This window comes from Camelus bactrianus, chromosome 17 (assembly GCF_048773025.1).
Source record: "Camelus bactrianus isolate YW-2024 breed Bactrian camel chromosome 17, ASM4877302v1, whole genome shotgun sequence".
Classification (NCBI taxonomy): Eukaryota; Metazoa; Chordata; class Mammalia; order Artiodactyla; family Camelidae; genus Camelus; species Camelus bactrianus.
Window position 1 is genome coordinate 27,755,735 of NC_133555.1, and position 12,363 is coordinate 27,768,097.

At 38.4% G+C, this 12,363-nt stretch overlaps 1 protein-coding gene and 1 long non-coding RNA gene across 4 annotated transcripts in view; one reads left to right on the plus strand and one right to left on the minus strand.

Moving 5' to 3' along the window:
* LOC123612271 (uncharacterized) overlaps positions 1-876 on the minus strand; it is a 35,923-nt gene extending 35,047 nt beyond the window's left edge. The window contains exon 1 of the long non-coding RNA XR_006719490.2: positions 541-876. This is a non-coding gene — a long non-coding RNA (uncharacterized LOC123612271). The remainder of the gene's footprint in view (positions 1-540) is intronic.
* DENND6A (DENN domain containing 6A) overlaps positions 825-12,363 on the plus strand; it is a 45,330-nt gene continuing 33,791 nt past the window's right edge. For all 3 annotated transcript variants that reach the window (XM_074344615.1, XM_074344616.1, XM_074344617.1), the window contains exon 1: positions 825-1,121. In XM_074344615.1, coding sequence (XP_074200716.1) covers positions 885-1,121 — 237 coding nt within the window. In that variant the 5' untranslated portion in view covers positions 825-884. The remainder of the gene's footprint in view (positions 1,122-12,363) is intronic.

A 12,363-nucleotide genomic window follows, 5' to 3' on the forward strand; every position in this document is an offset into this window, starting at 1 on the left:
TAGCTGCTGAATAAATCCTAGTCAGCAGTATCATGCTGGACTAATAATCAGTAACAATTCAATAGACCCGGTGCTTCCTGGGTGCCTAGCCAATGCTGATCTCCGAGAACAGAAAGCTCCCTGAGACTTTAAGAGGAAGTGAGCCACAGGTTGTTGAGGAGGCTACACTGGTGATCCAGGAAGGTCTGGATATGTTGGGTAAGTGTTGAGTGAATCACAGGCAACCAAGCCAAGAAAGGTAGGCGGGAGCTTGTTGGAGAGGGAACAACTGAATGAAGGCACAGATCTCTCAGTCAGTCGACTGCCCGGGAGACCTGTAAGCTGACATCAGAGTTTTAATACTTGTTTGACTCGTCATGTAACTTCTCAGAACCCCAGCTTATCTAAAAATAAATAAATAATGATGTCTTACTAGCCATGATATTAAGAGTCAGTGAAGTAATATTTCTAAAGTACTTGCTTGGCACATAATATGGCACAGAGTGAGTGTTCAATAAATATTAACCACTGTTACATTATGTTTTAACAATTTAATAATACCTTATATTTACGAAGTGTCATTCCAAGAATAATTCATTCCTTGGTCGTTGGACTGCGAAGCAGAGTTCCAGGATCCACTGTTTCAATCCTGAAGAGATTTAAGATAGGCGGCCAGGGCCGGCTTCACAATCCCAGTCACGTGCCCTCGCGACATCCTCACGTCTGCGCAGTAGTACCCGGGCCCCGCGCTGAGCCGGGCTCCCAGGGTCACGTGGGCTGCGGCCCCGCCCCGGCCGAGTCCTTCTCCCGCGGCTGCGGCAGCGGCGGCTGCGCCTGCGCGGAGCCGAGCGCGCTCTGCGGCGCGGTCCGCGGTGGAGGCGGCGCGAACAGCAGGGGGGAGGCGGATGGCTTTGCGGGGCCTGGCAGGCTCGGGGCCCGGCTCCCGCGGGCCGTTGGACCAGGCGGTGGCAGCGGACGAAAAGCGCGAGGCGCCGGCCGTGGTGGCGGCGGGAGCCACCCCGGAGGACGATGAAGAGGACGACGGCCGCGGCCGGGGCCTGCTGCGCTGGGACGGCTTTTCGGCCTGGCTGCACTGCGTGTGTGTGGTGGGCTTCGATCTGGAGCTGGGCCAAGCCGTGGAGGTGAGGCCCGGCCACACCTTGTCCCCGCGCCCTGTCCCGGTCCCCGCGCCAACGCGGCCCCAGCACAGCGTGCGGCCCGCGGGCCGGCCGGCCTGGACCCCGGCCTCTGCGCATCCGGGCGTGGCCGACCACCCGTTCGCCGCGAGGCTGCGGTCCAGAGGCAGTTCCTGTGGGAGGATCGTGGGCTGTGGCTAGGGGTGAAAAGTTCTCTCTAGGCCCCTCCTAAATACTTGTTGATGGTCGTGTTTTCTTTTTTTTCCTTTCTTAATTTCTTTCTTTCTTTTTCTTTCTTTCTTTTTTTTTTTTTTTAACTGGGTGTCACGGGAATAACTAGAATGGTTAGCGGCACGCGGAGAAGACTGCAGGCAGTGTGCTTGGGACATTTTCAAGAAGCAAACAATGCCCCTGACATATGGTGAACTATAATAGCCAAACGTCACACAACCAACTTTTTAAGATTGTTTTGGTCATTAGCAGTAACTCAGAGCATTCCACTCAGCCTGAGCAGATATGCTTATGTCAGCAGAGGTTTTCTCCTTGTCCTTTTGTTCCTCATTTCTGTTATTTCTTGATTCTGCAACTGAAACGGCCTGAAAGCTAATGTCAAGATGAACATAAAGAAAATCGTTTGCTTGTGAATCTGTCAAGTTTTCCATTTTATAACGCCTTATTGAAAGGCCTTGTAATTTTAACTATTCTTGACATTATTTAGGGCCCCTTTTGTAGCGTAAGAGATTGCTTGTCTTTGTGTGTCCAAGAAAAACATCAGAAGGATGTATGTTTAGAAGATTGTTTTGTTCTGATAGTGGTGATAGATTTTAATGAACCATCTCATTCTGACTTTTGCGGCATAGGTTAACTACAAAAATTGGCCAGGGGGAGTTTCTTAATGCTAAGTGTGTATTCAGTCTGTCTTCTCTGTGTTTTATCATTACACAGATAATACACATTGAGTTTCCATTAAGATCTAGGCATTATGCTGATTGCTGGGCATAAAGATATGAAAAAGATGCTCTATCTTATATTTGTAGATTGAGACTACAATTTAGAGGAGAACCAAGAATTAATCACACTAGCAGATAGGGCCAAATGCAGTGCCTGTCACTTAGTGATGTTCAGTAAATACTTGATAGAATGAGTGGATACATGAACAGTACTTTATCTTGAGGTAGAAACAGCAGTTCCCAAAGACGTATGAGGAAGAGATTTTTAAGCCATCAATCGTTTACATTGACATATTAGCCTGAAGTTACATGTGTAGCAAAATACAATTTAACCAGAATATGTATGGTTGGGTTATTGTAGTTGATTGCATTTTTAAATAGCTAAGGGGGATCCTTTTGGACTCTTACCATTTGGGCATTCTTTATAATGTGAGTATATTTTTCTGACCAAATAAACAATGCTTAGCTTAATTAAGGTGCTATAAAAGTGTAAATCACCAAAGGACTTAATTTGAACTTCATTTACCATAGTATATGCTACTGCACAGAGTTTTCTTTAGGTCTGTAGTTCTTAACTTTTTTACATTCTGGACCTTTTAAAAATGTGATAAACTCCATGAACTTTCTCCATTAAGAAAATGCTAATACAAACTCATAAATATACTTCTGTGGACTATCTAGGGGTCATTTATGGACCTTCTGTTCCATTGTCCTCAGACTAAGAATTGCTGATTTTAGAAGGTATAGGTTGAGGGTGGGGAAGATTTCCTAATAAAAGATCCAGAGAAAGATAAGCACATTAAATAAAAGGCAAACAACTTAATTTTGTTTTGTTTTCCTGAGAAATGTAGAATATTGGACCTTGCCACTTTTAAAATGAAGAAAAAGGAATGCAGATTAATAACTAATATAACAAAATAGTTGAAAATACATTTCACTTTTATATTATGGCCATATTTAGGCCAAAAATGGACAGGAGGAGTTTTAATGGGACAAGAAGGTGAGTGTAGAATTGTGTTGGAGAAATGACATAGTAGCTGTAGACCTACTTCCTATAATACACAACCATAGGGATTCAGAAGGGAAATTAATTAAGGAATAGGTACAAAGTAAGTTTGGACAGTATATCCTACAACCAACCTGTGTTAATAGAAAGGCAATCCTTGAGTCTTAGGCTTGAGAAAGACTTAAAGAAGTCTGTTCTGCCATGACAAAGTAGTATTTGCAAATTTTAAACAAATGCATAAACAATGCCACTTATTTAAGCTTAAATCCCCACTAAAGAGATAGAATAAATATTGATGAAGAGCTTGAACTCCAGAGCTGGACTGCCTGCCCTGGCTTGAATCTTCGCTACTTAGCTCATCTGAGCCTCACACTCCTCTGTGACAGGATAACAGTATCTATATCATGGCATTGTTGTGAGAGGTAAGTTAATGTTGATGAAGCATTTGAAACAGTGCCTGAGACTCATTAAGACCTATTGAAGTCTGTATTTGGGAAGCATTAAAATTATCTTTCTCATTTTCAGTGGAGAGAACCCCTAACTTTTGTGAAGATGAGGCCTTTGGACCTAAGTTTTCTTACTAGTAAAACGAAGTTGAAGTATTAGAATCAGTACTTTTTTTAAGTAGGGGAACTTTTTTCCTGTATAAATGAAAATCACATGTGGTACCTCAGTGGCTGATCTGGTTGAAACGGGACCTGTGTGGATATATTTGATTGCAAGACAACAGAAACTAAGCTATAGCTCACAGAAGAGGTGAACTTGCTGTAAGGCCACAGATGTATTTCAACATAGCCAAGGTACAGACATAGAGGGACTTCAGAAAATGACTGGAACCCAGAACCAGGGAAGCCTCTTGTTTATGCTCTTGTATTATGGATTTGTTCATGCTTCACACTTCCCTTCAAACGGATTTCCTCTTTGTGATCCTTATGGTGAAGTTGCCCTTTTCAGCCACTTCAAGGAAGAAAGTGAATGTCACTTTCATTCCAAATACTAGAGGAGATTACTCAGGCCTGGTGTGGGGCACATTCTTACTCTTCTGCAGTCAGCCGAAGACCTGGGTGGTTGGAGGAGTGGTCATTGTTGCATAAAATTTCCCTTGGGGACCCTGTCCTAAAAGAAGGGGACAAGGAAGGGAGTCTTTTGAGCTGGGAAGAGATCTCAAAAGATGTTCACTACAGGAGGTGTGCTCAGCTTTTCTTTTCCCCTGAAGTGTCCTAGCATCAAGACAGTGACACCAACTGTCCTCTGGAACAAGGTTTGAAATCCCCTGGATGTTATATACTCTATGTTACTTCCAGCTCTGAAATTACCTGATTATATGGTAAAGACTTAATTACCTGAGTCCCGAATTGCCTCATTTATTCAAGCTTTTTTTTTTCCTGATTGAGTAATAATATGCTCATTGTTGAAAACTTGGCAAGAAACAAAATTAGAAACACTAGAAAACATCACTCACAATTATACTAAAGAGATTAATATTTGGCATTTTTGTTAATTTTTTTCTTTATATCATTTCATATCTGTCAAAGATTAATTTGTTAGGAACAGAAATCCACTCAAATAGATTAAGAGAGACTGATTGTAAGGAGTCTTTTGGAACCCAGCTGCAGGAAGCAGGGTTGAACCTCATGGGATTTGGAAAGCCCCAGGCTTTTGTCTTTGTCTCCGTAGAGCTGTGTGGTCTTTTGTCAATGCTTCTCTTTGCATGTCTATTCCATTCTCCATGCTGAGGCTTGTTTCCTCTGTAAGGGTCTTAGTTTCTGCTCCCCCATTTTGCTTGACTTTGGGTCACCATGGTACTGATTTCAGCCAAACTCTGCTTTTGTGTTCTGGAACCAGGTATAAACTTTATTCAAATACTGGAGTATCTGAATGGTTTCACATGGGTCAGATGCTCACTTTTGTTCAGTCAGCTGTGATCAGGAAACAGTGTTTCAATAACAGTAGTGGCCACTTAGGTTCACCCATGCAAAGGAAGGAGGGGACATTTCCAAAGCATAGGCTGGGCAGCAGTTCCCCAACAGGTCTACTGTTAAGAGTCTGCTTTTATTGATAAACATTCTCATAAACAATTTGCCAAATCATTAAAGACTCTTCATGAATATAATGGACCATGATTCATTTATTCATTTTCCTTAATTTGGATACTTTGCAGTTTCCTTTCTTTTTTCTGCAATGTGCAGAGTTATTTGCCACCTGTACACATATCCTTAGAGGTGTTCTGATTTTTTGAGGGCCTTTAAAACCTGTGAACTCATAGAACTTTTAGAACATCATAGGAGGGGACGTTTCTATAATTTGAGGTCTTCTCATGAAACTCTGTAGCCCCCAGTTTTATAAGAATCGAGGAATCATTCGTGGCTTTCCTCCTTTTGAAGGCTATGACCTTACAACTTTCTGGACAGAATTTCTGTTTAGTGAAAAGAACACAGGCTTTGGGGTTTTGAACATCTGCTGATTATCTGATTTTTGGCCAATTTCTTCAATTCTGAGTCTCATTTTCCTCAACTATAAAATGGGCACATAATACCCTGAGAGTATTATTGAGGTATTAAGCGAGGTAAAGCAAATGTTTAGTGTCTGTCATTTGATGCATGCCCAATATGTTATTCCCTTTTTATAATTAGTGTCCTCACATATTCAGTAATCAATGTGGGACTATTTTGGCTATTCCTTCACTCCTATTATTTTGCCTTAAATTGATTTTTTAAAATGCACAGCTTTAGATGTGAATCATTCAAGCTAAACCTGTATAAACAGGTTTTAAATTTAAAGCATTTCCTGGAAATCAAGTTTATTAGATTTCATTTTGCTGATAGTCTATGACATAGTCTATTTGTATGTACATACAGTTTGTATTCTACCTCTTTGCTGAAAAGAATTTCAGTCCAGTTGAATTATCTATAAAAAGCAGGACAATTTATAATCATTTGATTACTGCTCACCCACTCCCAATTTTTTTTTCTCTTCTCAGCACATTGAAGATAAAGATCTGTTCTTGGTTGAAAGCAAACTCTTGCACCATTTTTCAAAGAGCAGTTAGCAGAACTGACTTGCCTTTCTTTCCCACTTTTGTTTTATTTGAGTCACTGCCTGTTTATTCCCCTTTATCCCCTAGCAGGGTGGAGCCTGGAGTAGTCCCCACAGTCTTCTTTATCTTAACAAAGTTTCTGTTTATTTTTTCTGAAGAAAGAAAAAGGCAACTTTATGACAGGTTTTCTTTGTTTCTTTCCCTTTTTTGCATGACCTATGGCCTCAGTGTTTGATCTTCAGCAAGTTGATTGTTTGAACTGAAACAGGTATTATATGTAATTGTAGGTTGCTATACTGTCTCATTGAAGCATCTATTCAGCAAATAATTGTTGGGCAACTACCATATCCAGACAGTATGTTCTGGAGATAAAGCCTTGGTCATCCCTTCCTTCAATGAGTTTACAATCTAGCATGGAAAGTAGGCCATTAAACAGTGAATATTATAATAGGAGGATTTGTAGGGTGCTAATAAATTTCCTTGAGAGATAGTAGCACCTCATAGTAGTTTGAAATAGTTCTATGATTTGAGATTTAAAACCTCAGTGACCTCTTGAGCTTCTTCGGCTCCCAGATTCTACAAAGGCTTCTTTGGTGTTACTAATCTCTGATTCGGTTGTGAAATTATATAATTGCAATCTGGAGATAATCTGGGACATTCTTCTGTCCAGTTAGTCATTCCGCAAGTACTTTATGTTTTTGTATTTTCTATGATAAATGGTGTGAAACATGGAAAACTGTCTAAACTTTACTCTTTTTTTTTTTTTTGAGAGATATGGTTTACTGTCCACTCCATGTTCAAACTGATTAAGTTTTCTGGTAGCATAATTTAACTTAGAGCAGGCTGGACTTGAGGATACTGATACTGGGATTTTAGGTCATTTTTCCACCTTTTAAAATATCTAAACATTTTTATTGAAATGTAACATACATACAGGGAAGTGCACAAATCGTTAAGTCTGTATTTTTGGTGAATTTTCATAAAGTGAATATACCATGTCACAACCATGGAGATCAAGAAACAATATTATTACTACCCCCAAATTTCCCTTATATCCTCTTTTCAGTCATGACCCATTTCCCTTTCCCCTCCAGTCCCTGGCAACCACTAATCTACTTTGTCTCTATGGATTATCTTTTTCTGTATATCTCACATGAATGGAATCATACAGCATGTGCCCTTCTGTGTTTGGCTTTTTTTCATTTAGTAGAATGCTTTTAAGGTTCATCTGTGTTGTAGTATGTATCAGTACTTCATTCCTTTTTATGAGTGAATTTTATATCACTGTGTGGATACATCACATTTTGTTTATCCGTTCATCATTTGATGGAAATTTGGATTGTTTACACTTTTTGGCTTTGATGAGTAATGCTTCTGTGAATGTTCATGTATAGGTTTCTGTGTGAATGTATGTTTTCACCTTTGGATATATACCTGAAAGTGAAATTGCTGGGTCATGTGGAAACTCTATGTTTAATTTTTTGAGAAACTACTAAATGGATTTCCCGTTTTTCCCGTGTGACTATATTTTCACGTTTTCATCAGTAATGTATGAGGTTTCTAATTTCTCCATATTCTTGCCAGCACATCATCTGTCTTTTTGATTACAGCCGTCCTAGTGGTATGAGGTAGTATCTTATTGTGATTTTATTTGCATTTCCCCAATTTAATTATTTCTCTAATGACTAATGTTGGGTGTCTTTTCATGTACTTATTGGTCTTTTTTGTATCTTTTTTTGAGAAATGTCTAATCACGTTCTTTTCTCATTTAAAAATTGGGTTAATTGACTTTTTATTGTTGAATTATAAGAGTTCTTTATATATCTTGTTCTCTAGACCCTTATCAGATATATGATTTGCAAAAAAACTTTTCTATTCTGTGGTTTGTCTTCACTTTCTTGGTAGTGTTCTTTGAAGCACAGAAGTTATAAATTTTGGTGAAGTTCAATTTATTTATAGTTGCTTGTGCTTGGTAATTGCTAAGAAACCATTGCCTAAACTGCAGTCATAAAGATTTATTCCTGTGTTTTCTTCCTAGAGTTTTATAGTTCTAGCTTTTACACTTGGGTCTTTGATCCACTTTGGATTTCTTTTTGTTTGATATGAAGTATAGGTGTTACTTTTTTAAAAACCTTATCCTGAGATAATTTTAGACTTATATAGAGTTAAAAAAGTAAGTCAGTTTCCTCTAAAGTTAACATTTTATACAAATACAGTACAATTATCAAAAGTAAGAATATAACATTGATATGATACTATTTACTAGACAACAGGATTTATTCAATTTCACTAGTTTTTCTACTTATGTCCTTTGTTTCAGGATCTAACTTACATTCCTACAGTGCAGGCAGGTGTTATATTGCCATAGCCCTCTCCAGTCTGTGGAAGTTCCTCAATCTTTTCTTATGTTTCATGACCATGACACTTTGGAAGAATACTGGTCAGATATTTTGAAATAATCTCTCAGTTTGAGTTTTTCTGTTGTGTTCTTATGATTAGTCTGAGTTTATGCATTATTGGGAAGACTACTCCAGACAAGATGTGCTCTTCTTGATACATGATAATATTATTGGCAATTTTAATTTTGATCACTTGGTTAATATGATTGCTGCCAGGTTTATCTGTGTAAATTTACTCTTTTTCTCTTTTAATGGTAAATATTTACTTTGTTGGAGATACTCAGACTATGAAGTATCTTGTTTCTGAAACTTTGTTTGTTAATTTCAGCATCCAAAAGTGGATCTTTCCTACAGAATTTATTATTACTCTGGTATTCTAGTAGTGATTTTGTTTTCCTTATTCTTCTACATTTATTAGCTGGAATTCTTATGTAAAGAAAAATTGCCCCTTCTCTTCTTTCTATCTATCTGTCTGTCTATCTATCTATCTATCTATCTATCTATCTATCTGTATCAGTGTGGACTCACAAATACTCATTTCATTCTTTGGGTTATAATCTAGCATTATTGTTGTTTATTTTGTTGATCACATTGTTCCAGTTTTGAGTATTCCTGTGTCCTTTAGACATGCCCTTACCTTTTTTCTTTTCTTTTTTTTTTTTTTAGCACTTCCTTTCTTTCTGGTGTCCCAAGATGGTCCAGCCTCATCTTATATTTTTCCTACCCCAACCCTGTAAACAGCCACCTCTCCAAGGAGCCCTGATTATTTTTATTGAAGAATGGTGTTTAGCAATCAACATCTGGGTGTTAGGTGTACTTATTGCTACTGGAGTGTCATTGTTTTAATTTTCATATTAAAAAACCTTTTGAAAGAGATATTATATTGTATTTAGTATATCCTAAAATACTTTTCAGCCAATGGAAAAAAATTACAGGAGATATTATCGGTTGAAAATGTATATTTGTTTTTTGCCTGTAAACAATTTCCACGTTCAGTTTGCAGTATACATTATTGTCTAGTCACTGAAGGCTTAATTCTCTTTGTGTTTAGAATTCACCCTCCCTTTAAGGATATGATGTTGTTTGTATGTGAGTTAATGTTTATGTAGGTGATCAGGGCAGGTGTTTTCTGAGGAAATGTAGTCTCTGTCAAGCCTGGTTCACTAGGCAGGGTCGTGCGTGGGGACAGACATCAAATTACATGGCACCAGGTAGGCACACGCAGCCAGGGTGCATGGCAAGCATGCATTTTCCCCTTCTTCAGGTGATACCAGCAGTAAATTAGTTCATATTCCTAATTTTCCTCCTCCTGGGACTGTGATTATTTTCACACTAAAGTGAGAATGTGAGGTTATGCAAGGGCAAGAAAGTGGCAGAGAGACACACCTTTGAAGAGAAGAGCCCCATTTAAAACATTTTGTAATACTATTTTCCAGTATATATGTTAATATTTTTCTGAGGCACATTTTTTCCCCATCATATCATGATGGGAAATATTTATGCTGTGTCATCATTTTTAGGCCTTAATAATTATTTCAAATAAAACTTAGTTTTCTCCTGGCATATTATCTGGCCCCCTCTCCCCTATTTGTTTGTAATATGGGAGATCTTAACATAGGTAACAGAACCAGAGTGACATTAGTTGATGCTCTCTGTCCCCCTTTGATGCCTCCCAGGAATGCCAGTGGCCTGGGGGACAGAGATGCCTGGACTTGAGCTGTGGAGAGAGGAAACCTCAAGCCAGAGGCGTCTCCAGGTACTAGAGCCAATCCACAGTTGATTAATTCCTGTATAGGTATCAGGAGCTAACTGACCAAACAAAACTAACAGTGATTGCCCAAACTTATAACAGGGTAAAGAATGTACATAGATAATAATTCTAGTAACTGGCAATTTGTGCAGTTTGAAATACTTGGCAATGGTTAACTTTTCTTTCTTCTTTTTTTTGAATAGGGAGCTTAGTTGAAGTTTTAAAATTAAGTATGAATTTTTCTGATTTTTCTGATCTTAAGTACAGTATGACCATTTCAGTAGCTGTAGCATATAAATGCACATTATTTCTTTTTGAATATCATATCTATTCCAAAATAGAACACTGAGCAGTTCTAACAGTACATTAAAATGAAATTCTGCTATTCATGTTTGACAGCCTAGTTCAGTGAGTTTCTAAAAGGTAGACTTGATAGGTTATATAGTTTTTAAGTTCTTTTAGCTTACTTAAACATGTGTAGCATATTTAAACCCCTTAAATATACACGCACACCCCCATATATACACATACACATGTTATATATATATTTAAGGTACTCATCTATATGGGTAAAATATACTGGTATTTTTTCCTATATTGTCATGCTAGTATTTTAAACCTTAGGAAGCCAAAGTCCAAAGGAACCACTATGATGTGTTTATATAACAGAAAATGAAACTTTGTATATTTGCTTTTGAGTTGATATTTTAACTTGAGAAAATAAAAATCTGAAGGACATTCACATAAAACTGGCTTTAGAGTCTAAGATTAAGCTATTATAGGCCACTAAACTTGCCAATGTGTTTTAGGCCAGCAAACTCCAGGGTAACTTAGATGTAATGGAATTTTCATAAAATATGGTTAAATAGCTTATAAGTTTGCCATCTCTGCTTTAAAGGTAACAAGGTAAAATGGTCTCAAGATGAAGCAAGGAAGATTGCATACACTTGAAGAATTATTAAATATTGAGTTGTTCAACTAATTTGAGGGTATATCCACTGATTGAAGAAATTATTTTCTTACTACTATGTACCAGAAACTGTTCTTGGGCTAAAGACAGAGTGGTGAACAAAACAGATCAGGTTTATGCCTTCATAAATTGTGGAGTCAGAAGTTAGGTCAGGTTGGTCTGAACATGGGATACAAAGCAGAGTAAGTGGAGAGAATATTGACTTTATTGTCTTTCTCTATTCCAGGAATGGTGGGTGGTGTTCATGTAACATACCAACTCTGTTGACCCTCCCCATGTCCCTGAGTTGAAAAGAATTATATGCCACATCCTGGGAAAGAGGGCTGCGATTACAGGTTAATGATTGCTAGTAAGGGTGGAGTGAGGAATGGTGGCTTGTATACTTTGGAACCAGACAGACCTAAATCAAAGTCCTAGCTCTTTCACTTCCTAGGTAAATAAATTTTGGGAGCATTAACTACTGTGAACTTGTACACTCTTCTGTAAAGATGAGAACAATAGAGTTGTTGTGAAAATTAAAAACTCCAGAAGATGCTCAGTAAATATTAGTTCTCTTCATCTTTTTTCTTTCCTTAGTTTTCTTATATGTAAATTAGGGATAGCACTGCTAGCCTTATCTGTTATTGTGAGAACTAAATAAATGAAATAAATATATGAAACCACTTTAATGCAGTTTATAATATGATATTACTATATGTTATTTCAGGAAATGGAAGATTTTCAGGCTCTTGGGCAGCTCTAGGGAGTGGAAGAATGCATGGATTCTTTCAGAAGTGGGAAGTCATGGATCTCCACGTTAGCAACCCAGTATTAATGTAATTTAGCTGCTTTGTGTCGTTTTTTCTCTCCTTTTTATTATCTGCCACTATCTAATCTCCTGCTCCTAATCTCATCTCTTCTTCACATTCCTGAGAGAATCTAGACTTGTCCACTTGAGCACTGGTATTCTTTGGGGCAGAATTTGCACTCCCAGCCACATCTAGGCAGTTGGTTGATTGGCCTGTAGGGTGGGTGCCCTTGGTTCTGGTGTTTGCTGGTGCTGGTTCTGACAGGAGCTGTGCTGGCCTAGTCTTACTTCCTCTGTAGGTGCTATGGGGCAGTTTTCCTCAGAAGGTGGCTGTGGTCACTGCAGGCAC